Source organism: Tetrao urogallus, assembly GCF_951394365.1.
Source record: "Tetrao urogallus genome assembly, chromosome: 7".
NCBI classification, from domain to species: Eukaryota; Metazoa; Chordata; class Aves; order Galliformes; family Phasianidae; genus Tetrao; species Tetrao urogallus.
In genome coordinates this window covers 33,923,187-33,951,020 of record NC_136820.1, presented here as the reverse complement: position 1 = coordinate 33,951,020, position 27,834 = coordinate 33,923,187, and the positions used below count along the sequence as shown (strand labels likewise).

Here is a 27,834-nt window from a genome sequence, read left to right as displayed (position 1 = left end):
AGCAAGAAGAACATAGGCAAACTATGCAGCAAAGGGAATTTAAGCTATGTTGTGGTGTGCAAAAAATGAGCAGATGAGGAAAATAATTAACAGGAAAGAAATCAATCAACAACAGATTCAGTTACTCCTGCAAAGCAAAACAACTAGTAAATTAATTTGCCCATGACTTTCTCATGACTCCGTGATTCTCTGCAAAAGGACTGTTTTTTTGGCTCTGTGATTAGTTGAAAGAAGCATTTTTTTAAGATGGTCAGAATTAACAGTTAAGTGCTCCTTTTCAAGAGGAGTGAATTTAAAAAAGAGCCTCCATCGGATGTTGGTTAAATTATTGTTTCCTGGCAAGCAGGTTTAGGTGTCACTTCAGAAAACAGAGCCGCAGGCAGAATCATGATGCTAACAGCCCAGAGGGCGTGCATATGGGATATGGAAACAACTAGTTTAAATATCAATCTAATTAATATTTAAGTAGTTTATTCAAAGGGGAATGGTTTCAATAGAAGACAATGTTTGAGACTGTACGGGTTGGAAAATGATAGTCAGAGAATATGGTATGGTTATGATACATACAATAGGATGTGAGCATATATATTTTCTATGGTTCCACAGATTCAAGCCCTTATTCTGAGTTAGGCAGGCTGTATTTCTAAAGCTGCCTCACTATTCCCAGAGTGCTCAGAGCAGTGCTACACCATATAGAGGTTTAGGTGGTGCCCTTCTCTTCTTGCGTGAGTTTAGACAATGGTCAGATTTGCAGTTAGGGTTTCTGTAAACCAGAAGAGTATTTCCTGAACTTGATTCAGAAAACCGAAGATGTTTCCAGGATGACTGAAACTGGTGCCTTTTCTCAACTGGTCATGAAGGAGGCCTGGATTTGAGGGGAATACGCGTGTCCTGAGAAGTCTGCCTGTGCGTGCGATAACGGAACAAGACATTCAACGCGGCCAACGGCCATCGCAGAGCTACGAAGCCCTCGTCCACGATCAGTTTAAGCAAGGAAAGCACGAGAAGCCCGGAGGGGGGAGGGGCGGCCGCTAGCAGCGTGCACTGCAGCGATTTCGGGGCGCGGAAGACGCACGCACCGAGGGCTCGGACCCGGCCCGCGGACGCGCAGCGCAGCGCAACGCCCCGAGGGGCGGCGGGCCGAGGAGGCACCGCGCTCTCCCGCCTCTCGGCTCCCACCGCGGCAGCGCGCTCTGCTTCTCGCGGGCCCGCCGGAGAAACAGAAATAGGAGGAGGAAAGAGGCCGAGGCAGGAAGGGGAGGGGGAAGGGCCGCGATGCCCAGCCCCCACCGCCTGGCCTGCGCCAGCACCTCCGTTGCCGGGGCAGCCGACGTCAGGCGCAGCCGAGGCGGCGATTGGCCCGGGCGAGGCGCTCCCGACGGGGCCGAGCCCGCCCGCTTTCCTCGGCGCCCAGCGGCTGCCGGCGCCGCGCCGCCTCAGCTGCGCCCGCCCGGCCACGTCCGCGCCGGGGCCATGGGCTGCCCGCTGCTGCGGCTGGCGCTGCTGGTGCTGCTCGCGCCCCGCGGCCGCGCCTGGGACAGCGGCGACCTTGAGCTGTTCGACCTGGTGGAGGAGGTGCCGCGCAACTTCTACGACTTCCTGGGGGTGCAGCAGGTGAGCGCGGCCCCGCGGCCCGTAGCGCTCCTGGAGCGCGACCCGGGCGCTCCGCGCGGCTCGAACGCGGCCGGCTCCCCTCCCCCACCGTCCGCTCCGGACTCCCGCGCCGCCTCCGGCGCTGTCACGGCGCGCCGCTGCCCGGCCCGGCCCCGTCGCCTCCGGCCGCCCCAGCCGTGCCCGCGCCGCCTGTTGCTCCGCCGCCGCTCGTGCCTGCGGGCCGGCCGGCTCTCGGACTCCCGGCTCCGCGCACCCTGCGCACCGCCGTTCCTCGCTTCTCGCCGCTCTGCACGGCTGCCGCTTCTCTGACGCTGCGCATCGTCACGGGCTGCAGCTCCCGCTTTTCTTCACGGGTCCCTGCGGAGGGTTGCGGCCCTTTCCCTTGGTGGCGGCTCGTTCCTCCAGTTAGTTTCCATGCTCAAGCGGTCTCGACAGGAACGCCTGTTCCAGCATTCCTATCCCGGGTTTCCCAGTTTTGCTGCCCCTTGACATCCCCAAGTCGTGTCCTTTGTCTTGGACCTCACTTGATGCCCTCCCTCATCTTCTGGGCGCTCCTCTCTGTGTGCATCTCACTGGATCTCACCGCAGTGACCTGTCCTTCAGTCAGCATGCATCTCCTCAAGAGTTAAATAGGGATTCTTTAGAACGTTACTTCACCGGTCCCCAAGAGGCATTTCGTGCCTGGTATCTCACCTATATCTCTGTATCTTGTGAGTGACGCTGCTGGTCAAACAGCTTCCTTGGCAGCTTAGGCCCGGTCTGATGCAGTCCTTGTAGTTATTGAGGAAAATAACGGTGTCTTCAGGTGTGTTTCTTCAGGGCTGTGCCTGCAAGGAGAGGGTGGGGTTTGCATCATGTAGGGGTCGTGTTCTGGGAGCTGTCAGCTGTGGTTGTCAGGAGATGCAGTCACTTCCATCTCTTTCTTCTTCTTAAGCATCTGGCATTAAATACTGTGGAATATCATCGTTTGTATGGCACGGCAAACATTGCTGCACAAGGCTTGCTTTCATGGGCCTAAAAATGTGGGGTTTAATTTCTGACTGGTGACAGGTGACAGGATGAGGGGAAATGGGCTTAAGCTGTGCCAGGGTAAGTTTAGGTTGGATATCAGGAAAAACTCCTTTACAGAAGGGGTTGTGAAGCACTGGAATAGGCTCCCCGGGGAGCCTGGATGTGTTTAAAAACCATTTGGATGTGGTGCTCAGGGACATGATTTAGTGGAGGGTTGTTAGTGTAGTATGGTTAGGTCGTGGTTGGACTCGATCTTTAAGGTCTTTTCCAACCCGAGTGATTCTGTGATTCTATGAAAGGCATTTTTAGTGTTTAGGTAATGTAGGTATACAGAATTTTGTCAGGGGCTGAAAAGGTACCGGGCACAGTAAGATTGACAAAATATAACGTTACTTTTAGTAAGAGGATTCTCTGCTACTTTGCACTTTTTCTCAGGCTTTATAAGATGGTAGAAGATCTTAATGAAGAACTTGAATCTCCTGCCGTGTGTAAGCAGGAAAAAAGTTGTGAATGTGCAAGCTGAACTGAAGGGTGGTTTTGTTAGTCGCAAGAATGGGCTGTTTGGCCGTGTGTCATGGCATCCTGAGCTCATGACACACTATGTTTTGTGGGTGTTGTTGAATACCCCTGTGGTTACTGTAATAGAGTATGCCCTGTCAAAGCTGAGCTTTGATAGAAATTGGTGAGTGCTGAAAGGAGCTGGATAGGTTTACAGGTCCTTGCAAGTTTTATCTTCTTCTCCTGTTGCTTGCTTCTCCAGTGCTGCTGGGTCCCAGTGCTTCAGACAAGGACTTGAAGCCAGGCTCTGTCTGCTCTGTTTTGCATTGACGTGTTGGAACACTGCAGTGTTTGGAGTTGTGGTATGGGGAAGGTGGCTGGTCCTGTAGTGGGGTCTGGGAGCGCACAAATCTTAGGTATCCTGCCTTGGATGCCTTAAAACAGAGCATCCTTTACCATAATGTCTCTGTGTGCTGTCTGCGTGTTCCTTGAGGTTCTCTGCTGTTTTTTAAATCTGATTTAGTGGACCTTACTGGTTATTTTATGTGTCTCTGTTAGGAGTTGGTATGCCACTGGGTACGGTACCCTGAATATTTTGTAGTTCTGGTGTTGGTGGCTGTGTTCCCATACGCTCAGGTGTTCATCTTGGGACTCAGCACAGGGAGGACAGAGACTATGAATATAGTCTTTGTGACTGGGTCTTTGAATTGTTTCATAATCTCTCATTCATCAATTATTTTATTATTATTTCCTCCTCTGTGTTCTTTGCCTTGTACTGTCTTGGTAATCCTTTCTACCTTCATGCATTCATGGGAGAGGGAGGCTCTAAGCAGCATATAAACTCTGTGTCTAAGTTGCAGATATTGGACCATGCTTACTAATAGCAGTGTATCAGGGTGCTGCATTTCTCTAGATGTGTCACCTTCTGGCTCGGAAGAAAATTTAAGGAATGACTCTAATACATCTGTAAGGCATTAAAGCAGTTTAGCTCTTGATAGGGGAATTGTGGTGCTGGCATTTCTTGTACTTCATGTCTTACACATCCCATGCTGTGTCTGAAGCTGATGTTGACCTCATCTGACAAGGTAAGGAAAGCACTGCAGCTCTCTTGCCTCTGGCTGCTGGATTTTCCTCTGGAATTGAAGAGAAGTAATGACTTCTGTTGCAAGTCTCTGCTCACTGAACTAAGAGTTCTGCATGTTGCCAAATTAAGTGGAAGCCTCACGGCATTGATGGGTAACCGCTATCCAGCATTGACAGCGTTAGGTCCAAATGCTGCTGGTGTGTTTTCCAACATCGGTGGCTGAGATGGAAGATCATCGGATGAAAATAATTTTTATTCTGAAAGTGGAGTGACAGAGGAAGAGTAAGGCTTTAACTGTCTCAGTTATTCCAATAACTTCTGTTAGTGCTTGACCTCAAGCTGAGTTTGGCTGAGAAATCTACAGGTGCTCAAAGGATGGTGAAGTTGGAAGGAACATCTGGAGAAGGCACTTGGCCAGGCCCCAGGCTGAGTACCTGGATTATGAAGTATCTGATTATTATACAAGGACTCAGTCTATCTGTTAAGCCACTGTATCTAATAATAACATAATATATAGCAAAGAGTTAAATTGTAACGCTTTTATTACCTCTGTTTTGAACAATTCTTGAGTTGTTTCACCTTCGTATTTCTTCAGTTGTTCTAAAATCGATGATGTGATTTACTTGAGTGGCACATTTAAAATGTTACCCTTGTAAAGAAATTTGACCTAGTAAAACGTGGAGATCAAGTTAACCTTTGAGTTAGAGAGAAGCTTACATTTCCATGTCTCCCACTTGGTTACTGAATTTGTGTCCAAATGGGGAAACGAGAATCAAACTCTTGACAGATCAGATATAATAAACACTTCAGTAATCACTTCAGCATGGCCAGTTTCACACTGACAAAAGGATGAGGACCAGAGAAGTATTCATACTAAAACTCAGAGGAAGCTGCTGAATTAACCAGAGGCTGTGCAGACTTGGTAACAAAATCACCTTGTTACCTGAGAATGAGAACATACAAAGATGATGTCAACTTTTTGGGAGGAATTCCAGGAATTCTGAGGAACTATGAACTTGTATGGAGCTATAAGCACAGATCAAGTTAATTCTGTCATCTCTTGCAGCTTTTGCTGGCCGGTGCTTGCATAAATATGGTATGCTTGTGGTGAATCAGTTTGGTGTCAGCTGAGCCTCTCAACTTCGTGCTGAAGTGTGCTGTTAATTAGAACTGTTTATATGGCTTCAAGGGAATTATCTTCTCCTTTACTGGTTTTGGCTTGCAGTAAGGAAGGCACTACAGGCCTCTGAAACCTTGTGAAAGTTTGTGGTACAGTTCTACAGTACAAGAGTTCTGATCAAAAAGTTTTTGGGAAATGTTGCTTGTTTGTGTTAACAATACTGCAGCATGCTGATTCAATGAAGATATGTTAAAAATACATGAGCTGTGTTGCTAGGATTGGCCAGTGCAGAGCAGTGTGTTCTGTCTTAGCTAGGACCAAGGAATTTCTGAATAAGGCTATGGCGGCTGCTGGGAATCAGGTAAGGGAGCAGATTTGTATTGGAAGTGTGCAGGGCCAGTGTGAAAGCAAACAGTGCTCCTCCAAGCGTCCTTTGATGCAGAAGGGAAGGCCCCGGCACCTCAGATTCCTGAGGAAGAGCTAACATGTGACTTGCCAGCCAACAGATAAATGCATAACCCCTTAAAATGTTGAGAGGCCTTTTCTTTAATGTTCTTATCTTTCTTGTGAGATTTGTTTTGAATTTATTTTGACAAATCCAAATTATTCTTGTGGCTTTACTGGAAAAGCTGAAAGCGTTGTATCCACGTCGCTGCCCAGACTGTGGATCTGCTAAATGACAGCGTGGCACAGGCACAGTATAGAACCCAACTGTGGTCCTCTCGTCTGTGAGCCGCAAGTATGCAACTGGCTCCAGAAAGTGCTAGATGTGGGGACTGAGGCCTTGGGTGTCTTTGGCTGTGGGAAGCCACAGTGTCTCCAGACGAGCTGGTGGCGCTGGGCTTGTAGGCCCTGCAAAGACATGGAACAGAGGAGCTGTGTTACCTCAGCAAGCAGTGCAGTCTGGCAGAGCTGTGTCTGCAGAATGCCCGCCTGCTGCCAAGGAGCTGATGCCCGTACTGTTTGCATAGCAGGGAGTTCTGTTGTTGAACTCATTCCAGACTGGCCGTGTGGACTTGATGCCTGTTGGTATTGAAGTGTGCTGGTTGTGCTCCTAGTATGCATCTCACAGTCCAGTTCTAGCTGAAGGGAAATCGTGTCATCTGCTCCTGGAGTGCTTCCTGATGCACAGTCAGTGGGAACAATAAAAAAAGTTAGCTTTATGTGCTAAGAAATTGAGGTAGATGCAACTTTTAGACTATCATCTATGGCTTGTGTTTCACTCTTGGCACTGGTTTCTAAGAACCTTACCAGAAATGGGCCCCATGACAAATTACATGGCTTTTATCATATTACCAGGCACATGATAGAGTGTTGTATCTATTCAAGGAATGCTCTCAATCCCTCAGCAAAACCAGCCTATCTGCACAGCCTTCTGTCTCCCCATGCTTGTAAGGTGCACACCAGCAGGACAGGGGAGGGGAATGAAGAGGGGCAGCCCAGAAACTGAGCAGTGTGCTTCTTCTTTCTAGTGAGAAGATGCACCACACTCCTGAGATTTATTTTGGTTTCTTTCCTATCACTCAAGGCTGTTCCCTTCCCTGATGCTTTTTAAGGATAACAAATGTGGTTGTGGTGTTAATAAAGTAATCTATTAATAAAGTCATGTTTTAGAGCAAACCTAAATTTGCAGTATTGATTCAGTCTTCCAAGTAGTGGAAGTATTTGATCTAGTAAGATAGAACTTTACACTCCTACAGTTATGGTGTGAATTTTTGTGATAATTATGTCAAAACTATGAACTTTAGGGTTTTCTTACTTTGTTTTGTAAGACTAATTTGTCTTTGCACGACAGCACTGTGACTTCTGCAAGTCTTGTGCCACAATGTGCCATGGGGCAGCTTGATGTTTCACTACTGTACTTGAATGAAAATTGTTGGGCAGATGAAACATGTCTAATGGGCCAGATTCTTGATTCAGAAACCTGTTAAGATTATCTTATTTTCTATTCTGTGTTCAAAATTTATATTAGGGAGGCCTAATGACTTTGGAAGGCTTAAACTTTAATGCACTTTTCATCATGGAATTGGAATTCTGTGTCCAAAAGAAGAAAAGAAAGATATATTTCGTCATCCCTATTGCTCTGGACTGTCAGAAATAACTTCTACTTGGAAGAACTGCCCTAGAGAACCAGTTGTGACAACTGTGCTAAGACTTGTAATTGAGGATGATGTAGGATATGGGGTTTTGTATTTATTAATGTTTAAACAGCACTAAACTCCCAGGTAAGCTGCTGCTGCTTGATGCCATGCATTCTGTGAGTGCATTCACATGGTTTTGTGAGTAACATTCTCTGATGTTTGTTGTTCACAATCGAAATACATAAAACTGATTCAGACATCTACGCTTATGGAACTTGTTGTTTCCAGTAAATGCACTTGCTGTATTGTTTTCTAACTTTCTGCTTGAATGTTGCTGAAGGAAATCTGTTCTGTTGTATTATTATTATTATTTTGGCTTTGATTGCTGCTTGTTGGCTGCTTTCTTAAAGACACCAAAGTGTTTCAGAATTTACCATTGGAGGTAGTTTTAAACATTTACTCTTGACTTTCCCTGGCAACTCATTTTCTTTTTGGCTCTGTAGAGAAACGGATGCATTACAGCAGCAAACCGCTGTGCTTGGGAACCAAGGGAGCTAACAGTATGCAGGGTGCTGTGAGGGGGATAAAGTAAGGAGAGCTTATTTGCTTATTAATTTTGTCTACAATAGCAGTAATGTTGGAGCTGCTTCTCTAACTCTCTGTACTTTCTGCTTTTCTTGTCCTTTAGCGTGTAGCCATAATAACTTGGTTTTCAAATTGCAGGAATAAAAAACAGGCTAGTTTAGCTCCTCAAAGTTCTGCATTTTATTAGCAATTCATTGAAGGGAACAACCTATTTCTTGTTGAGGGTAACCTGTGGAGGCCTCTGCTGCTTGTAGAATGTTTTATGCTTGTTCTGAATTCTGCTCCTTTGCTGGAGTTCTCCTGTATGTGCCTATGTTGGCATCTAAACCAGAGCCATTTTGCAGTGAAAACAGCGAACATGTTTTTCTGATTGACTCTAGAGAAAAGTACAGTTTTTAAGGGGGGGGGATTAGAGGTATATGTGATTCAACTGCAGTACCTGGCCAAATTTTAAACGATCATTCAGCATTTAAAAATGTCCTTTGAATGAATCCATGCTCCTAACACTGTCGGCTGCTAACAAAGAGCACCGATGCTGCCGCGCAGCTGAGCAGAGGGAATGGGAGTGTGAGCAATGACAAAGGGGTTTTCTTCTGTGAGAACAGGTCTGATGTGAAAAGAAACAAACGGAGGAAATTAGTGTATACCTGAAATTAGCGTATACCTGAATTGTTGCTTGTTTTCCATGGTCCTGTAGTGGACTGTGAAATTCATGCAGCATTTGAAAGCCTTCAGTTTTGCTTTTGATTTATTTGTGAGTGTTCTTGCTTTTACGTAGCAGTATGGTGTGCCAGTTAAAAGCTTGGTTTTTTTGTTCTTTCAGCGTTGGATCCCTGAACAGTTATGTGTGTGTATGTGTGTATGTATATATGTGTATTCTTTGAAGCTTGAAATTTTTTTCATAAATTACAAGGAGATTGCTTTTTTGTGGTGTTTTTTTCTCCCCTCAGTTCTGTTTGCTTGACTGTCAGCCCTGTTTGGATGTTACAGCTCTGTATAAAAGCGACTTGTAAACAATCCTAATGCATGTAGCAATACAGTTCTGCAATCAGTGGTCTGAACGTAGCACTTTACAGTAGGATTTGTAGCAGGATGTTGGAAGTTACTGGGCTCTCATCCAACAGATTGCTTAGGTGTAAATTTCTTGAATGACTTGGCTCCCAGGCCTTAGAAGCGTCTTGTCTTAGTGTCAAGCAGATGAGTGGTGGAATGAGAGTAGAAGAGAATTAATGTAGTCTCTCATCTCTGTTAAATCTGAAGTTCTTTCTTCTCAGTGTTAATCTGGTGCTGGAAAAAAATCAGAAGACACATAGAAGCTGCTGAAATAATGTCACTCTTCAGTCTTTCTCTGACTAAAGAGTGAAGGAAGAACTAATGGAGTCTGGCTTTATCTATGGGCTATAATTCTGGAATGCTGCTGTCTCAACATGAAGTGCTTTTGCTTGTTGGAGAAGCATTCAGTGCTGGTAAGCAGATGAGAAAGCTGTGGAGTAGCCTTACTGCACTGAGATGAGTAGTCCTTCTTTAAGGGGCAGTAATTGTTATTGTAGAATCATTAAATTGAAAGGGACTCCTAAGATCAAGTCCAGCTGTCATTTAACACTACCTGTCCACCACAAAAGCATGTCCCTTAGTGCACATCCATGTCTCACTTAGCCCTGGCACATTTTATGAAGGAGTTTGCAGCCTAATCAGTGTTTTAGTGTGTTTCAAACTGATTTAGACTAATAATCACCACTTCATAGTCAGTGATTAATTCATATAGCGTTATCATATGGAACATATATGCTCCGACAGCAGAGCAAAGAGCTGTATGCCATTTAAAGCTTTGTGACAGTTTATTAGTAATTGTTTTATTGTGCCTTGTGTCTAATTGTAATGTTGCAGCAAAAAGAAAAAAAAATCAGTCTGTGTAGGAGCTTCTTCTCATTTCTACAAATTATTCAAAATTTTCTTCAGTGGGAATAGAAAATCTCAAGCTCTTCTGTAAGTTGTTTAAAAATTCTGAATAAAATAGTTTACCAATACAAACCTATCTGTTTGTTGAGAACAAAATATTTGCGAGTTTGTAATGTGTGTTGTTTGTTGTTTGTTCCTTTTGTTCTTTTTTGTACTACAGTACTTTTTCAACCCTACGAACAAACAAAGCAACATTCAAAACAAAAAAACTCAAATGCTGGACTGTATCAGTTGAAATGCAGCTGGAAGGTGTCAGTCAGTTGTGTTCTGCTGTTTACAGTGGTGAGGAGAGAACAAACCTCTTCCATACGTAAGCTATACTTCACTTTTAAGTACAGGATATAACTGGCTTGTGTTCAGGTTCAGATACACAGAACAGAGTTCCATGCTGTAATCCGTTTAGTAAATCTTACTGGCTGCTGTGTTAATACTCGGTGCTTAACCAGAAAGCTGTGTTAATTCTGCACACAAAACCCGCTTTCCTTCTAGACAGGTAGAGCTGCCAGCTCCAAGTTCTGCTCTGTAAGCATGGCTTAGTTGTACTTCCAGTGGAACCAGTGCACTCAGTCTGGCATTCCCTCACTAGCGCCCACCCAAAATGCATACGTCACCTATGGACTCCTATTAATACGACACCTATGGAGATTTAACTGTGTGCTCCCCTCTTCATGTCATCACTTAACATATTGAGTACAGCCCATCCCAGCACCCATCCCCAACAGAACACCTTTCAGCTGTCTTTATATCTACCCTGAAGGCCATTGAGCCTTGCTTTTTCTATTCTGTTCATTAATCTTCTATTTCTAAGATGAATTCCTCCCATCCTGAAGCAAGTAAGTTTCTTGGATGATCTGTAGTGTGCAGCATTGTCAGAACCATTCTCAAAATTGGTCCATCCCATGCCCACTGGACCTTCTCCCCATCCTTTCACTGTTGTATGCGCAAGGTTCTGTAGGGCTCTACAGTTTTTTTGGCTATGTATTCAACTGATTCTATGGGAACTGGCATGTAAGCCACCAAAGTGCTGGTTCAGTCATTGTTCACTTGAAGAATGTGTGGTTTTCTTGTTCTGCTGATACTCATCCGTGATTAAGCGTTTTCTCTCAGAGACACAGGCCTTTAACTAAGGTATTCTGAAGGACTCCCAAAAGATATCATCTGTTTCTGTTAATTTTCTTAGCTTCAGTAACTAGCACTGCCTCTCTAACATCAGTCTTGGACAGTAGCCCTCTTTTTAGAAGGTAAAAGGAGGCCTTGGCTTTGTAATGTTTAGTTTCAGGATTGCGTAGAGTTGTTCTCCTCCCCACTCCCTTTTCAGTGATGGTACCTTTATACTTGGCTAATTCTGTGGTTTTATCAACTTAGTCCTCAGCAAGCTCCTTATTGTGGTATGCTGAACTTTATCTGTTTGGATGCAATGAGATTACTTACTTTACTCAGTTTCTACTAACTGTGATACTGACACTTACTAGCAGTGTTGTTGCTTGTTGTTGCTGGCTTAAGTAAGAACTTGATTTTACTTTTATTTTTTGATGTTACAAATCACTGTGAAAGCGTCAATTTTTGTGTTTTTTATCAAATGCAACCTCTGAACTGTTTTAGAAAAAGGCACAAGACAATTTTATGGTGTACTACCATTTCTGCAAGTTTTTAATACTTACCAAGATAAGCCTTGCTCCAGGCAATTGGTTGAAGTGCATGAACTTTAAGTTAACGTATTGAAGCTAACAGATGTACTGGGTAAAGTATTTCAGGGGTTTTGGACAGTTCTGCAGTAAACAGTCAGTTTTCTCTTTCTGCCAAAAAGGGTTAAACAGTGTATTGTTCAGGGAGTTGATTATAACGTAGGATAAACTCATCTTGCTGGTATTAACTAAAATAATTACACCCTGGATGTAGTCCTGCCCTTTGCTTCCATTCTGTTCTTGTTAGTTTACCTTGACTAATATCAAGAGATGCAAATCTGGGGGAGACTTGGCTCTTTGTTATCATCTGCTTTGGTGCACTGAGAGATTGTTTGAGAACCCTAAAGAACAATAATTAGTATTGGGTAATGAAAGACTAAATTGGGCCACATTTTGTGGGAAGTCCAGTTTTGTAGGTGCTACGTATTCGGTGCAGAGTTCAAATGGCCTTAAGGTCAGACAGATTCAGAGGAGAGGGGTTGATGGTGAATGTTCTCTAGTTTGAGCTATGATAATAGTTAGACCTAGGAATGTCCTTAGCAGGCTCCAATTTGTCACAGTGTGACAGCAAATTGAAATGTGTAAGTGCAATTAAACATTATTTAGTATTGCAGCTGATCTTTATCACACATGCATTAGCTTTATCTCAATTTTGTGGTAAGACTACAATGTTGAATTCCATCAGGTTTTGAAATTGTAAGCTGGGGTCAAGCGTATTTAAATACAAAAAGTTTGAGTAATGCTGCATTCTCCCTATAAAAGGGATAGATTTAGAGAGAAATACACTTGAAGTAAAAATCCTGCCTTAATAATAAGGAGGCTTTGATCCTGAACCATGATGTTTTAAAGATCGCAGGGCGAAATATTTCTTCGTATTTGTTTTAATTTGTTCCTGAAAATAAGAAATAGAATAGAAATAAGCAATAGAACATCAGTTGGGCAGCTTTTTGTTTTAAAGTGCTCTCTCACTGATCGCCATTTTGCACTGTAGCTTGTCAGCTTCTCATTTGTGAATATAAACATTGCTTAACTTTGAATACAGATGCCTTGTTTTCTTTCTAAGACAGAATTTCATTCATCTTCTTCGTGTTTGCTATCCTTTAAAGATCAACTCTTTAACAACGAAAAGAAATAAAGTACTTTTCAAAAAAGAAAATCTGATATTTAGTTGGGAGTATGATATCGTCTCACATTCTGTCCTAAAGAAAACAGAAGGCTGCAAAACTTGAGTTTCTTCACTTCTGAATTATGTCAGATGTGTTCGCATAGCTTCTGAAGTTTCAATGAATTTTTGGTATCCCATTGTTACCAGGTGCTGGTTATCCTGTCTGCTGTCAGGAGCAATGGATGAGGGCCCTACGTGCCAGTTGGCTGCATCTCAACAGATTGATGCCATGGCCAGAAAGCACAGTTCCTTCCTTCCTCTCTAGACTTCTTAGAGATCAGCTTAGACCTGCCCACCACGCCTGCGCTTTCTAGAGTGATCCAGTACTTGCCAAAAGCTTTAGTCTTCACTGGATGTCACAGAATTTCAATTTTTTTTTCTCCTCATCCTCCAAATTAAATTCCTCATTTCAAATTCTCAATCCCAGAATAGTGATAGAAAATGAGACAGTTATCTAGATGTTTTCTCTTTTGCTGTGCCTAACCTTTACTGTCCACCAAGACAGACTGTTGCTGGGGCTGCGGGTGCTGGTTTTCAGTGCGTACAGTGGATGTGGTCCTGATGGCCAGAGCTGAGCATTGCCTAACCAGCTGATACTGTGTTGTCAAGGCTTTGTAAATACCTCAGGAGCCTCCTGCGTTGCATTTCATGGTGGCTGTCCATGCAACCCCCTGGAGCTTCTCATCTTTGAAGACAAGTTCCGTGGCTTTTGCGCTAGATTTTTCTTTTTCCTTCTATTGTGTTTTTCAGAGGTAGAAACAGTGAACAGTCTGATAGTACTCTCAGTCCTGCTTGCATATATACTGTGCCTTGTCTTCTCATTCCTATTTTTTTTCTCCCATTCCATCATTGAGAACTACAGCTGTCAATCAGAGATACCGTAACTGGTAGAGCATGCTGTCTCTGGGTACTTTTTCCTATCGTTGTATTCAGTGCGTACATCCTTTTGAGAGATCTGCAATTAGCGTAAGCACTGTGTCATTCAGGAAGAAAAACTTAAGGATTTTTATTTTCATTGGTATTTTTTAAGTCTCCAGTGCCTTCTGTTTGTCACTCTTGATCTTGGAGGTCATCTTTCCTCTTGACTGTGTGGTTGGTTTGTTGGTTTTTAAATGTATTCCTGCAGCCGTCATGTTTTACTGTGGCTTTCACTGCCCATCATAAATTCAGTCCTTTCTTCCAGCTCAGGAGCTAAAGTGGTTGTATGCCCCCTGGTTGACTTACATTTTAATTACTTCGCACAGACCCTTTGTCTAATCTTCGTACTTTCTGTAACTAAAGTTTCTGTCTGAAATTGGTGTTGGCTTTTCAGTTGAGCCTTGAGACCAAATTGCCAAGCAGCAGGTGGTTTGCGTTGCCCAAGCTTCATGCTGCCTGTGGCTTTAGGCTGCATGCAACAATCTTTCTCCTCTATGTTCCCATTTTTATACTGTTGTTTGTTTGTTTGTTTTTTCAAATCTCATATATTTTTCCTTTTTTTTTTGTCTTAATTTGTGTTATTTATTGAAGATCCTTTTTCTCTTCTCCATGTCAGTGACAGTCCTATCCTTCCTTCTCATCACTGCAGATGAAATAATTACCCCAGGTTTTGTAATTTTATTTTTTTATTTTTATTTTTTATTTTTATTTTTTATTTTTTACTTTTTATTTTTTGTGGCTTTCCACAGCCATTCTTGAACAAATATTTGATGTGGTCCCAGCTTTGATATATAGGTGTTGTACCAAAGGTTATTTGGAAAGAGAGTTTTTCATAGCTGGGACTGAGGATTGCAGTAATGTCAGCAGCATCACTGTGCAGCTGGGCTCCTGGGCCAAGCCAGCATGCAGGCCACATATTTAGCTCACCCTTTTCCACATGGATAATGGGGTCCCTGGGGGCTGCTTTCCCCATGGCATAGCTGTGGCAGACCGCTCCGTGCGAGTGGCCCTTGGTAGAGCTGGCCTGATTCTTGCACAGCAAGGGTTTGTCTGAGCCCTGCAAGGTACACTGTCTGAGGGGAGTGTGTCAGTAGTTCTCTCTGCCCTAAGGAAGTACAGGTAAGGATAAAATACCTCCAGTATAGAGAATATATTTTTTTTCAGTATATTTTAGTCAAGTAAATATTGCTTTATCCGTTTTTACATTTCTGTAGCAGAGATTACATTGTTAAGCTCTGTTGTGTATGCCAGCCACAGTCCTCTCTAATAGGACAACCCGAAGCAGTCTTTGTCTGTCAGCTTTTGTCATGTACAGCATGGCCAGTTGGCTAACTGCTGGAGGGAAAGTCCAGTGAAATAAGGCAGTGTGTGGGACAGCATATAGGGAGAGGCAACGAAAGGAGGCTCTCCTTTAGGAGAAGGAGAGCCTGTAGGCTAGGAAGTTTTTTTCAGAGATATTTCTAGTGGTGAGAAGTCCTTGTGGGACTGCCGTAATTTCAAACAGTGATGGGTGACTGCGGGAGTAGCCATGACCTAAGTCACCCACAGGCTGATACAGAAGTTATCAAGCTCTTTAAGTATGGCTACGTTCTGCTGTTGCTTTATTAGCTCTGTTTCTTATTTATTTCATTTGGACAAACCCTCCCAGTTTTCTGGTGCGGTCCGTGTCCGTTTCCCTGCAGGACGCTGTTGATTGTGGAGCACTGAGACTTCCAACGCAGCGACTGTCAGCAGTTGATGTCAGCTGTGGAGCACAGAGAGGCTCCATAGCTGCATACTTGCTGCAGGAGACACTGCTGGAGCGGTGTGCTGCTGCCGTTTTGCCCTTTCTTTTGAGATACTGCCAGTAGACAGCGCTGAGGCTGGGAAGATGGTTGTGCTATTCCCTCTAATTATATTGCGGTCTTCCTTCTCATAGCCAGATTTGGTATTTTTCCAATGTAAAGTATGACATATGTTATTGCTTAAAATTTCTTTTTACAGTGAGACCTTCTTGTTCTAAATATAATGATGAGGAACATGGACATAGATCTTTATTATGTGCAATTCAAGACAAAAATGGAATCCACAGAAGATATTTGGAAATAATACTGAAATTGCTGAGGCTTCTGTATGCTGTAGAGCAGAGGTACCAGAACTTCAGTGATGCACACCATAAAGCTTTTCAGTACTCTGTATTTATGGTTGTCTCTGTGCTGTAGTGATCGTGTAATCTGATTATTGAGATTTTACATGTTTAAGCTCAGTTTTGGCTTCTTACCACTTGATGGCAGTGAAGGAGCTAGTGTTGCCAGGCAAAGGTTCAGGGCAAGACCCAATATGAATAACAAAAGAGGAGGTACAAAGGAAGCCTCTGACATTTAATATTGTTCACATTTCTAGGTGATATTGCATATACCACAAATGACAGTAGAGGAAGAAATGCCTCTAGATGGAGCTTCAGTTCTTCCAGTGGGGAAGAGATTTTTATACTTGAGATTTGTTCCTATTTGTAATAATTATTTCAAACAGCAACTTTCCCCTTTAGGAATGGAATGATACCAGACATGATCAATAAGTAATATCAGTGCTTCTGTTATTATAAACATACTGTCCTTCTGGAAGAGCATGAAATTCTGATATTTCTCTCACTCTTCAAATCCTGCTGTCTCTCCACGTTCTTTGGAATATTTGGGTATTGGTAGAAATATGCTCTGCAGATTAAGTATTGGAGTAATTATTCAAGACATTTGTTGGTTTTTTTTTTTTTGTAAGGTTAGTTTGATTGTTTATCTGTGTATTTATTTATTTTACTGTTGGGCCAGAAAGTGAAACGCAAAAAGTAGTGTTCAAATTACAAACTGCCCTGCAGTATTTCCTGCGTGCACGGTGCAGTCGCAGTGAAGAAGTGTGTGCTGTAACATCAGATACTGCAATGTGTGTATGTGTGTTTGAGGCGCCTTATTAGCGAAGGCTCTTTCGCACTTCCTACACCCATGTACACCTCTTGCCAAGCTGGTATGGGGAAATGAACCATATAATGGCCCCGCTATAGTAATTGGCTCCACATGGGTGGACTCCAGTACACAGACAAAACCTTATTTGAAGTAATTGGTGCTTTGTGTAGGTACAAGGGTCTGTACATGCAGATTTATTTTGGATCCTGGGTCAAACCTTGGCATTAGTTAAGGTTTCAATTTCATGCAGTGTCTTTGACATGTAAGTGATTTTGAATGAGTATCAAAAACATCCATACAGATAATAGGAAGCGAATTGATGGAAGTCATTCATTTAAAATCCACGTTGCTGATATTTTGCAGTTATGGTTTTTGCTTGAATACTGGAGGAAGAAGTTGGCTGGTTGAGTTTTGTGGAAGTGCAGACTGTTACTAATCATAGAAAGGAGTGGAAAACCAAATGAGGACTGCACGTTTACTAAATATCTTAATCATTAGTGGGATTGTTCTTGTTCTGTTGAAGACAATACTATGTAAACTCGTGCTTGAAAATAGAAGAAAAATTCACGGGAGTTATCAAACATTTACTTTCAGTTGCCATTCTTATTTTTAAAAAGCATTCTTATTTTTCAAAAAGCACTTGAGTGCATCATTTTGTGTATTAGCTGGTGTCTGTAAGCCTGGCTGAAAGCCTTGTGAAATTGAGGCATTTCTTCATCAATAGTATTAAAACGAGTTTCTTATCAGTGTGTTCTGAGTAAAATTTGTTGGAAGTTTTCCTTCATCGTGTGGTGTAAGTTGGCTGTATTTATTTTCATGTTTGTGGAAGCATTAAGCTGCTGTGGTAGTGCATGCTTTTCCAGCTGCTGCTATTTGATTTTGGGGAATTTGAAGTTTGAAAGGTACTACCAACATGATCAGAGCATTTGGAACATGAATTTAATTTGTTTTAGGAAGTTGGTGTTAATCTTGCTCTGTCTCCTTGCCAGATTGAATGACATAATTGCCAACAATCAGGTACGGAAAGAATATGCGTGGATGTGCAGATTAAGCTTTGTTTTTCTAGGCGATTGTCAAGAACTTAAGCAGGTGTAACTCTGCAGATAGTGCCGAGGTGGCAGTGCCCCAGAAGCAGGGTGTTGCTGTTGTGTCTCCCTGCCTGGTGGAGAGCTGCAGGTAAAGGTTCCATCTCTTAAAGACAGCACATCCATTTTCATCTTCTAAAAATCCCTTAGCTTCTTCCTTTGCTTGTACAACTTCTCACTTTTAAATTTTCTCTTGCATATGTTCCTGTACTAATGTTACCATCACTGTGAGGCTGCTCCATGGCTTTAAGAGCCACAAGCTTTTGGTGGCATTTTTATTTTTCTTTGTGTGCTGAGCAGAGCTCAAACTGTTACTTCCTGTTTCGGTTGAAGGAACAAAGTGAGTTCTTGGAAAAGGCGTAAAATGGCAAAAAGTAGCAACTGGTGCGTGGGCTAAATTGTCCTGAACGTTACTGGGTTTTGAACAAAGAATCAATTCCGCATCTGTGGGCAATACTGAGCCCCGTAGCTGATAAGGGAAATGCTGTGCTGCAGCTAAAGGCTGGGCACTAACATGGAGTTCGTTTTGACTCTTTTATAGTGCTGGAAAAGATACACTAATTAATACTGATTGTGAATGGGTGGAAATAATCTGAAGTTCCCCTTCTGTGGAAAGATCGTCAAAATGATTTTATTTTACTTCATGAAAATCTGATTATATAAAGCTGTGCAGTAGCATCTCTTGCTGTAATGTTTAATGAGGGCAGAATAAATAAGCTTGAAGAAAGAACTTAGAATTGCTGGTAGAATTAACTCTACAGGTTTTTGTTTTGGTTTACCGTGAGAGCACTTCAGAATTTTAATTCCATTGTGCTGCAGCACATTAATGCAGCCAGCAGCCACATTCTGTTTGTGTGCCTTTATTTGTTGTTTCCCTAAATTTCAGACCAATTAAAGAATTCCAGAGACCTTTTCAGTGAAGAAAGCAAGGAAGAAATTTCCTTGTTTTTTTTTTTTTTTTTTTTTTTTTTTTCTCACCGCTAAAGCTTTTTTTTTTTTGTATCAGGTTTTACTGGAAGATTAAACTGAATATTTGTCTTTGAAAAATGTTTTCATTTTCACTCAGTTGGTACAAACACTGATAGAGAAATAAGAAATGTTCCAATTGTCACGCATCCTGATGGACAATATCCCCTTGGTCATTCCCCCATTTCTGAGAGTTGCCCCTTTCCCCCTGCTTGGTGTCATTGAGGGTTATTAGTTGAAAAGAGACGAGTGGCCATGCAGACTTGTTTGAAAAAAGGGTACTCGTGTAAGGTCTCTCAGGTAGAAAACATTACAGGATATATGTATACATGTTTGTAAAGTCCATCTGGGATGATTATGGAAATTGCCCTCATTGCAGTTTTTCAGGGAATATTTGCTATGTTAAGAATCCGTTACAAATGGAGCTCTCTTCTGCAGCTCGAGATCAAATATTAACAGAAAGATTTTTCTTGGGTAAAATAAACTGTTCTCCATATGTAAAATTGTCTTGCTAGTAAAGATGCCTTGAATTTTCCATCTTACGGGTATTTCAGTCTGAATCAAGGTCTGTAAATACTGATGGATCAGAGCTCTGTGCCTGCCATCAATCTGGGGCTATGATTGTCCATGTGGTTCTGCAGCAGCCGTACCTGACTGTGTGTAAGTATGGGTGTGAGTCCTGGGATTCCTAGAAAAATGCACAATTGCCACGCTCATATGTAAAATACTGCTTTAATTTCATGCAAATTTCGATTGATCCATGTGGGAATAGCGTCAGTCTTTATATTAAGTTATTCTTCTGTATAGTACAGGAAAACTCTGTCCAATATAAACACTGTGAAATCGTTTTTCAGAAGCAGAACTACAAATATGGTACATTCTTAACATTTTCTTTCTTCCTTTTTCCTTTTTTTTTTTTTTTTTTTTTAATCAAGTACTTAAATTTTTCATGTATATTTGGCTTGTCAGAGATTGTCTTCTCAGTACATGAGGCTTTTTAATTCTTACACAAATGCTGTATTTCAAATGCGACAATAAAACGAGGTGCGGGTGATACAAAGGTACAGCAGTACGCCTTGTGCTGCTTCGTGCTGCCCAGCCCTTCACAGCAGTGCAGCACTGCAGGGTTATGTGTGATGCAGCGTGCCTCCATTTCTATTTTGACAAGATTCCTGGTACTTCTGATAAAAAATAGCGGTCTGAAAGTAGATGTCTTCATTTGTACTTCTGGAGTGCGCTCACGTGTGGAGCAGTAATACTGAATTATTAACAAAGAGCTCCGTTGCACCTTAACGAAATTGGTAATTAAAAAGCTGAGCCTGTTTCTCATGTGGCTGCCATTATTTTTAGAATCTCATTACTTTCATTATACTTGAGAGATTTTGCAAGGTGCTGGGTCTTGTCCTTCTTTGTCTGAGACGATAAAAATACATGTGCCTCACAGAACGTGCCCGGGAAATGCTTCTGGGGCTTTGGAGACAGAGCACAGCCAGCCCTGCAGGAGGATCACCCACCCACACCCGGCCTCACCTGATGCTGATCTGCTGTGTGCACTGCCCTAGAGGCTGGCTGGTGGCTCGCTGCCCCTGAGACGTGCTGTGCAGGTGCTGCCTGAGCACACATCTCTGTTGTGCTCAGGAGTAAGCCCGTCTCCATTAGGTTTTTCTGAAGATGTGCAGTTTGGAATGTCATGCTGATGGCTAGCCAGGCTGTCCTGGAGTTGCGTGGAGCCTTTTAGAGTCAAAGTGATTCTTCAGAGAGCATGGGCTTATTGCAGGGGAGAAAAACCACTGTTGCACTTAAGTTGGTTTTATAAAGCATGTCCGTGCTGCTTATGCACAGGTTGGACTTTTTTTTTTTTTTTTTTTTAATTTATTTATTTTTCAACTATTTCCTGCAACAGCCTTACAAAAAGTCCTGTACTGTAGTGCCACTTCTAAAGGTTTTGACAAATTTCTGGGAATACAGAATGTCGGTTTTCAGAATGTCTCCAGTCATAATTTGGTTTCTTTGTACTGGCTCATTGTGATGATTTTAAATTCACTACATTATATCCTACAGTCTTTATTTATTCAGGCGCAGGGAGAGATCTGGCCCTGCTGCAGCTTCAGGCTGTGCTGAAAGAGGTCGTTGTCTGCAAAACTGTAACCTGTAGGTGCTGAGGGTGTGGATAGGGCAGGGGAGAAGATTGCGGGAAGAAGGGTTCCATGGATAAAGCAGTCAGTTGGAAAGTGCCCCTGAGGACAGGATTCTGTTCCTCTCTCTGCCACAGAATTCCTATGTGATGCCAGGCAAGTCGTTTAAACGGAACTTTTCCCAAGTGGTGACTAATTGATTTGAGTGCTCTGCAATTCTGATTGCATAATTTGAGATACTGGGGGCTTCTGGGCAGAAATAGCAAGCGCTTGCTGCTGAAGTCGATTAAAGTCTGTCCTGAAAGTGTGGAATGCTGTTTGATAGTAAGCACTCGGAAGGATCCTGTCTGTGATAAAATTAGCACCCGAGATAGCTGATAGCTGTGCAATCCAAAAATTTTGCAATCCAAAAAAAAAAAAAAAAAAAAAAAAGGACAGTAATGCATGCTTATCTTAAAGATACCACAGAGGTGAATGATACTATTGATGAACTCTGGTACCATTGTGATGGGCTTCAAAACAAATAACCACGTCTTCAGAACATGTTTGAATAGCACGTGGTGACAGGCAGATGAGGCCACACATGGGCAAATGTGTGCGGAACAGCACTGAATAGTTCCCCCTGGGCAGGCGCTCATCTTCTGTGCAGTGCTCAGAACTGGGGCATGGCAAGAGGAGAGGCTGCAGGGAGCTGCCAGGGACCTCCAATACCCATTTCTGTTTGTGTCATGTATGAGCTCTCATATATGAGATTTCAGGGTATGTTTGGCACTGGTGGGTAGAGGCAAGCTGAGTAAGGAAACAGACTCATGTTAGTTCCCTCCTTCCTTTCTTCCTGTTTCCGCAGTTTCATTGCCCTACAGCAGATGTTTCTTTTATTTTGGTCAGTGGTACTTAACTATGACTTTCAGAAATAGTTTTGCATATTTCTGCCACCGCTATTTTTGAAACGATTACTATTTTTGTTTACATCTGAAAAGGTCTTCCCCCACCCCAGCGAGTTACAAAGGAAGAAATTGCATCTGGCTGATGCAATTTCTTGGATTCAACTCCATCCAAATCGCTGAGGTTATGCGATAGAGGGGAACGTGGCTTTGGCTTATATTCGTAAGATTGTCAGGAACACACCTTTTTTTTTTTCTTCCATGCAGCAGCTTGCAGACCTGCAGTTTCATTTTTCTTCCCCACCCGTGACAGAAGTTGCTCACTAAATGTTCTTGCTTGTCTGCTGATCCTTCTTTAAGTCTTGACTTTCTGTTTATAAATGTAGGGGATGTTGTACTGTATCCTTATGGCCACAAGACTTAAATGAAGCAAAACTTTTCCTATGGCTTTTGGTTTCAAAATGCTCAGTTTATCAGTGTTTCTACCAGAGACTGTGGGATCAGAGTTTTATCTCCCAACTTTCACTGTTATCTTTAATGCTGATAATCCTGTAATCCTATGTTGAGAGGCAAGTAAATGAATTAGTAATAGTCACTATCTTCTGCAGTCAGTTGGCTGAGATTTCTGGTAGCGTAGTTAATGAGATGCAACCTGTGCCAAGTTTTTATTGCTACTCACTCAACTGTTAATTCCTCTTTTCCGTAGGCATGGAAGAATGCAGGCTTTTCCCTTTTATTTTGATCTTTCCTCCTTTTGCAGTCTGTCTTGCTGCTGGCTTGGGTCAGCCCCCTCTGTGGTTCCTGCGTTGGCTGTAGCTGTTGCAGGGTGAGGAGCCAGCCAGAGTGTACAGGAGCCAGGGAAGAATTTTTCCTATCTGCTTCTTGCTTCCGATTGTGAGGAGATGAAACTGGAGATGGAGCACACAAATGTATTCCTTTCAGCTGTCCAACTTTGTATCTCCCATCATGACCCAAGGATGGGACTCTGTGGGTGAGCACTGGCTTTCCCTGTCACTGGCTGAAAGACAGCCCTGTTTGCTCCATTGCTTGTGACTTCAGAGAGTGAGAACTATTGTTTTGTCTCTCATCCCTGTGACAGTGCTTCTCAGCAGAAGGCTTGCTGTGGTGGTATTATTTTTTAAGAATGAGGAGAGGAGCTGGTGCATGTGTGCTCATATAGGTGCTGCAGCATTGAGGCTGTGTGTTGCCCTGGAAAACACTTTCAAATAGACAGGGAAGTGTTTCCTCTGCACTGATCCTCTCAGCTTCTGCCGTTTATACATCCTTGCCCACTGCCTCCTCCGGACCTGTCTGGGATGTCAGCACGTGGTTCAGCTGCAGCCTCACAGTGCTGCTGTCACAGCGGCACTGGCCTGCTGTAAGGAGCTCCCTGCGTGAGCAGAGTCTATGGTTCTGTTTTGTTCTCCTGGCTCTTGCAGACTGAAGGGGAGATGCTTATGGATTGGTGATCCTTTCCTGCAGCAAACGGGGTGCCTCCAAGGTAGTGCAGGAAAAGAGCAGTAACTGCTTGCAAGGAGTGGTCTTATGGAAAGCAGAGAGGTGATCGTTCTGCTTCACATTTGGGCACGTGCGACTTTCTGCTTCTCATTTGGGTTCACTGCAAACACTTAAACCAAAAAAGCAGGGCATTTCAGGGACCAGCATGCTGCTGTGTAACAGTTTCTGCCCACAGCAGCCATAACGTCTAGGAGGCAACCATCTTCCTTCAGAGTGATTTGGCTCCTTCTCACTACAAATAATGTCAGGTAGGCTTTCTTAGTGACCATAGTCCCACTTTACCATATTAAGTTACTACTGAACAGGAAGGGCTGTCTTCAAGTCAGTTCCTTCACAAATCATGGCGTATGTATGCCTTTTTTTTTTTTTTTTTTTTTTTTTTAAATATAGGTGAGATTTTTTTCAATTCCATTTTAGTGTACCTTTCAGTTGTACATAACTGCATTGTGCATGAATTTTAATTGGTAGTTCCTGATGGTAAACTTGATTTCTTTATTCAGATTCCTTTGAATATCTGTTGGTTAATTTATGGCTCATAAAGCCTCTGTCAGGTTTAGTGAATAGTCATTTGGGATGCCGTGTCCTCTGCCTTGTGCCTTAATCAGGTGTGCTCCTCTTTTCAGCAGGCTGAGGTGGTGCTGTGGGGCAGCACTCCGGCTTTCAGCTTGCTGTTAGGAGGGTGGTTACTTCCAATAAAGTGTGGGCTGTAGTAATGGGTAATCTGTTAAGCTTATTGGAGTTTAACTGAGACGTTTTTCATTAGGTTTTAGTCTGGGTTGTGCCTTACATACAGGAATTTTGCTGACAGTGGCATCTGTACTACAGCAAGTGATGGAGGGCATTCCTGTATTCTTTCAAGGAGGCCATGTACTAACTCAGCAGTGAATTACTATATGGGTAGTGGCATGTTACAACCTCCCTGAGGTCTTCTGAGTCCCGAGGTAGTAATAGCTCATTAAAATGGTAGTTAATGAGTATAAAGGGATCATTATGTGACTCCTTTACATGGTGGGTAGGGCTAAATCCTAACCAGTTTGGTAGTAAGTAGTCTAAATAAAGATGGAAGGAGATTGATAAATGCTGCTGGTAGTTATTTATAAACCTGGCTATTTAAAGCAATGTGTTTGGGAGGGGGAGGGGAGGAAGAAGGAAAAAATCCACCCAAATACATCTTGAGTAAATTAATACCTGTTTCTGAATGTCTTTTAGGGCTTTCAGAGGTGTTCATATTCTATGTAATCTCAAAGTTACTTTAACACGGTCTGTGATGAGATGCCTTTGTTTGAAAATACGCAGCATTTTGCCCTTTCTGATCAGTTGGTTTAATGAGGAAAAAGAGAAAAAACCCTCTGTTATTCTATTTACTTATTTGTGGTCTTGAAATCAGTAGACATTTTCTGTTCTGTGTGCCGAAAATAAATGGTGAAACAATTATTTTTGTGAGAGAGAGAGAGGAGAGAAACATGCTAGTAATATGATATTACTTAAGGAAAAGGTAGCCACACATGAGGCCTTCGTAGTCTGGTCGCTTTCTTATGCCTTTCATTTAGCTAAGGTTGTTTTCTGGAGAAAGTTATTAAGGATTTACCCAAACCAAATATGTATTTTGTAGCAGATAATGAGATCAAGAAGGTTTCTAAATTCTTCCTGTCTTCTCCACGCTCTGGAAGGACAAATATGCCAGTAGAAGACTGCAGACAGAGTTACACTGAGATCTCAAAACTCAAGTTCAGGGGACCATTTTAGCTGTTTCTAAACTAAGAAAAATAGCTGTGAAATTTCTGTGAAATAGCTGCTACAGCAGTATGATAATATGGTACAGAAACTGGCTAAACAATAGGAAATAGTTTAATCAGGGTTTTAAAATATTACTTTAAAACATAAAGCATTTTGAGAGAGGTGCCCCTCAAAGTCCACTTTGCTTGGATATGGTTTGCTACAGTATCTCAACCATATCCTCATTTAGATGTTTTTGCTGCAGAAATTAAACATGTATTTGAAATACACCAAATACAGAGCAATTTTAAATGAATAGTTTCATTTGGCTTAAAATATTTATGCTGTTTGTTGAATTTCCTGTCTGCTTTTTAAACTTCACCTGGCTTAGAGCTACTTTCCTTTTGGCCTTCCCAAGGAAACTGTGCTGATGGTGGCTGTTCACGGTGCTTTGCTAGTCTTACAGTTGATAACTGATGGAAAAAGTCTTCTAAACTGTAAGGATGTAAGGATGGCATATTAGTGAACACCTTCTACGGGGTGATTCTTGTAGTAATTCAGAGTAACTGGTCTGTAACAGGAAAAATAAGAGTACCGCCTAGTGGTCCCAGTCATGGAGCAGGGCTCACCGGGGTTCCCGCTCATCGGACAGGGGTGCTTCCTGGCACCTCCTGGTACTGCTGCTCCTTTCAGTGACCTCTGAAGTGCTGTGAAAATCTCAGAACCTTCTGGCAGGAGCTGTCACCTTCAGTGTGGCAAAAGTGCTGTCTGCCAGCTCGGTCCCTTTAAACAGATACCATAAATCCAGTTGGAATATTGTCAGTGTAATGATTAAATTGATCATCAAAGGGATATTTGAATCCTAAAGTACAGGAATGTTAGTGATCTACTGTACCCTGCTGTGACAGAACCAATTAAAGCTGAGTCACGCCTGATGAATGTGTGCGAGATCGGCCCACCATGGAGGCTTTGTCGGCCCAAGCTGTAGTGAGCTAACAGTGCTGCTGGGAGATTTGCAGCGCGTCTAAACTGAGCTGCTTTTGCCATTATTCAGCTGCTGCTGCTTAGAGATGATATGGGGCAGCTGCTGGGCATCGTGCAGTTGGTGTCATGGCTGTGCTGGGCTGCTCGGGCAGGCAGCGGTGTGCCACTGGCTGTGAGGGGCCATCATTCTGCCCAGCCACTTTGTGCCGTCCTGCCCTGGTGTGGTTGGTGATTTCTGTCCACATGTGGTCCGTTAGTCTTTCCCTTAGGAAACTTCTAGAGCAATTCTGCAATTTGTCAAGATCTTTAAAAAACATAATTCTGTTCAACAGCATCTTTTCAGGTTTCAAAGGCTGGTGTTAGCTGGTTTAACAGTGATTCTGCAACTCAGCTTGACAGTTGAAATGCTGAGTACTGGTGGATCTGGGATAGAGCTCCCAGCATCTTATTTGATACATCTTTGTGTTTTTGATAGGATAGTTAACTGTGCAAGGTATGGTTTTTTCTTTCCAACTTCCTTTGCACCCTGGTTTCACGTTAGCTGTGTTTTTGTCAGTTGGTTAAAAAGTGTCATGTGTTTAAAACCATTACTAAATTAAGAAAATGATCACTGTCTATTCATTCCCAGTTTGGGTAGCAGCTTTTATTTACCTGCTCTTAAAATGAATTGTGAAGCTGAGCAACAATGGAAAATATAAATTGGAGCACTGTTTAAACATTGAGGACAGCTGGGGAGGTATGTTTGTTTACGTGAGTTTTTAAATTGGCATCCTTGCATGGATGTGACAATACATGTATGACGGATGTATGGGCATATGAATTAGTGTCCTTCCCAGCTGATGGAGCTGAGGAAGTTACTAACAAATAGCTGACGTTTATTTTGAAAGTAGATGTCTGTGGGGATTACTCACCATGTCAGTGCCGTGCTGATGCGTAAGGCAGAGGGCAGATTTTAACAGCTTCTGTGTTAGAAATAAACATTCTCTAATGGGTTCTTGTATGGCTTTATAATTTTTTTGGCCATATATCCTATATCCTGTTTCTCATGTGGACTTTCTCTCCTCATTTTTTTTGGTCATCAGAATCGGAAGTTGTTTATAATCACTTTTCAAAACTATAAGAAGGTTTTACATTGTTATCGAGCATACAAGTCAATTAAAGATACAGTCATGAAAGTAACAGCAGCAACTCAGGTGGCATGCGAGTTCAGCAATGAGAAAGTAGCCAGAGCTGTGTGCGTATGTGCTATTTTTTAATTTCTTTTGGTCTTCTTTTTTTTTCCTATAAGACCGTAATCATTTAAGTCCATGGTTGTTAGTAATATCCCTTCAAAATTTATGCTTAAATTGAGGTCTGGGAAGCTGTCATTTGAAGGGGTAGAGATGTGTAGGAGAGTACAAGTCAGTTCTGCCAGTTCTGCTGGCAGATCGTGATGGGAACGGGATAAGTGAGTGGAGGAGAAGAGAGGAGAGAAAGGCCATGTATGGGTGTAGCTTTGCTGATTCTGATTTCCTTTAATTCCTTACATACTTAGAAACATACTAAAGCTGAAATGTAGCATGAAAGCTGTATAAACAATCAAGCGGCAGCATATTTTGGATATTACATAGAAGGAGGGGTTGGAACTTGTCAGATCCAATACCCAAAAATCTTCATTGCTGTACAGCGGTGCTCCACAGCTGTGTGAGCACAGCACAGCGTCTTCGCTGTAGCAAAAGGCATTGAGCAAGAAATGCTCTGCAGGAGACACTGTGCTTTGCTTTCCCTGCCCACTTGGGCTGTAAAAGCAGCAGTCTTACTGTGCAAACATACAGACAACATTGCATCAATATATAAACAATAAGTATATAAAACAATAAATACATAACAGCATTCCCAGGAAAAAAAAAA

At 42.6% G+C, this 27,834-nt stretch overlaps 1 protein-coding gene across 1 annotated transcript in view; it reads left to right on the top strand.

Annotated features, from left to right (window-relative positions):
* Positions 1–1,473: 1,473 nt before the first annotated feature.
* Positions 1,474–27,834, top strand: part of DNAJC1 (DnaJ heat shock protein family (Hsp40) member C1) — a gene marked incomplete at both ends in the record, with an annotated part of 94,210 nt that continues 67,849 nt past the window's right edge. The window contains one exon of the mRNA XM_079538011.1: positions 1,474–1,614. Coding sequence (XP_079394137.1) covers positions 1,474–1,614 — 141 coding nt within the window. The remainder of the gene's footprint in view (positions 1,615–27,834) is intronic.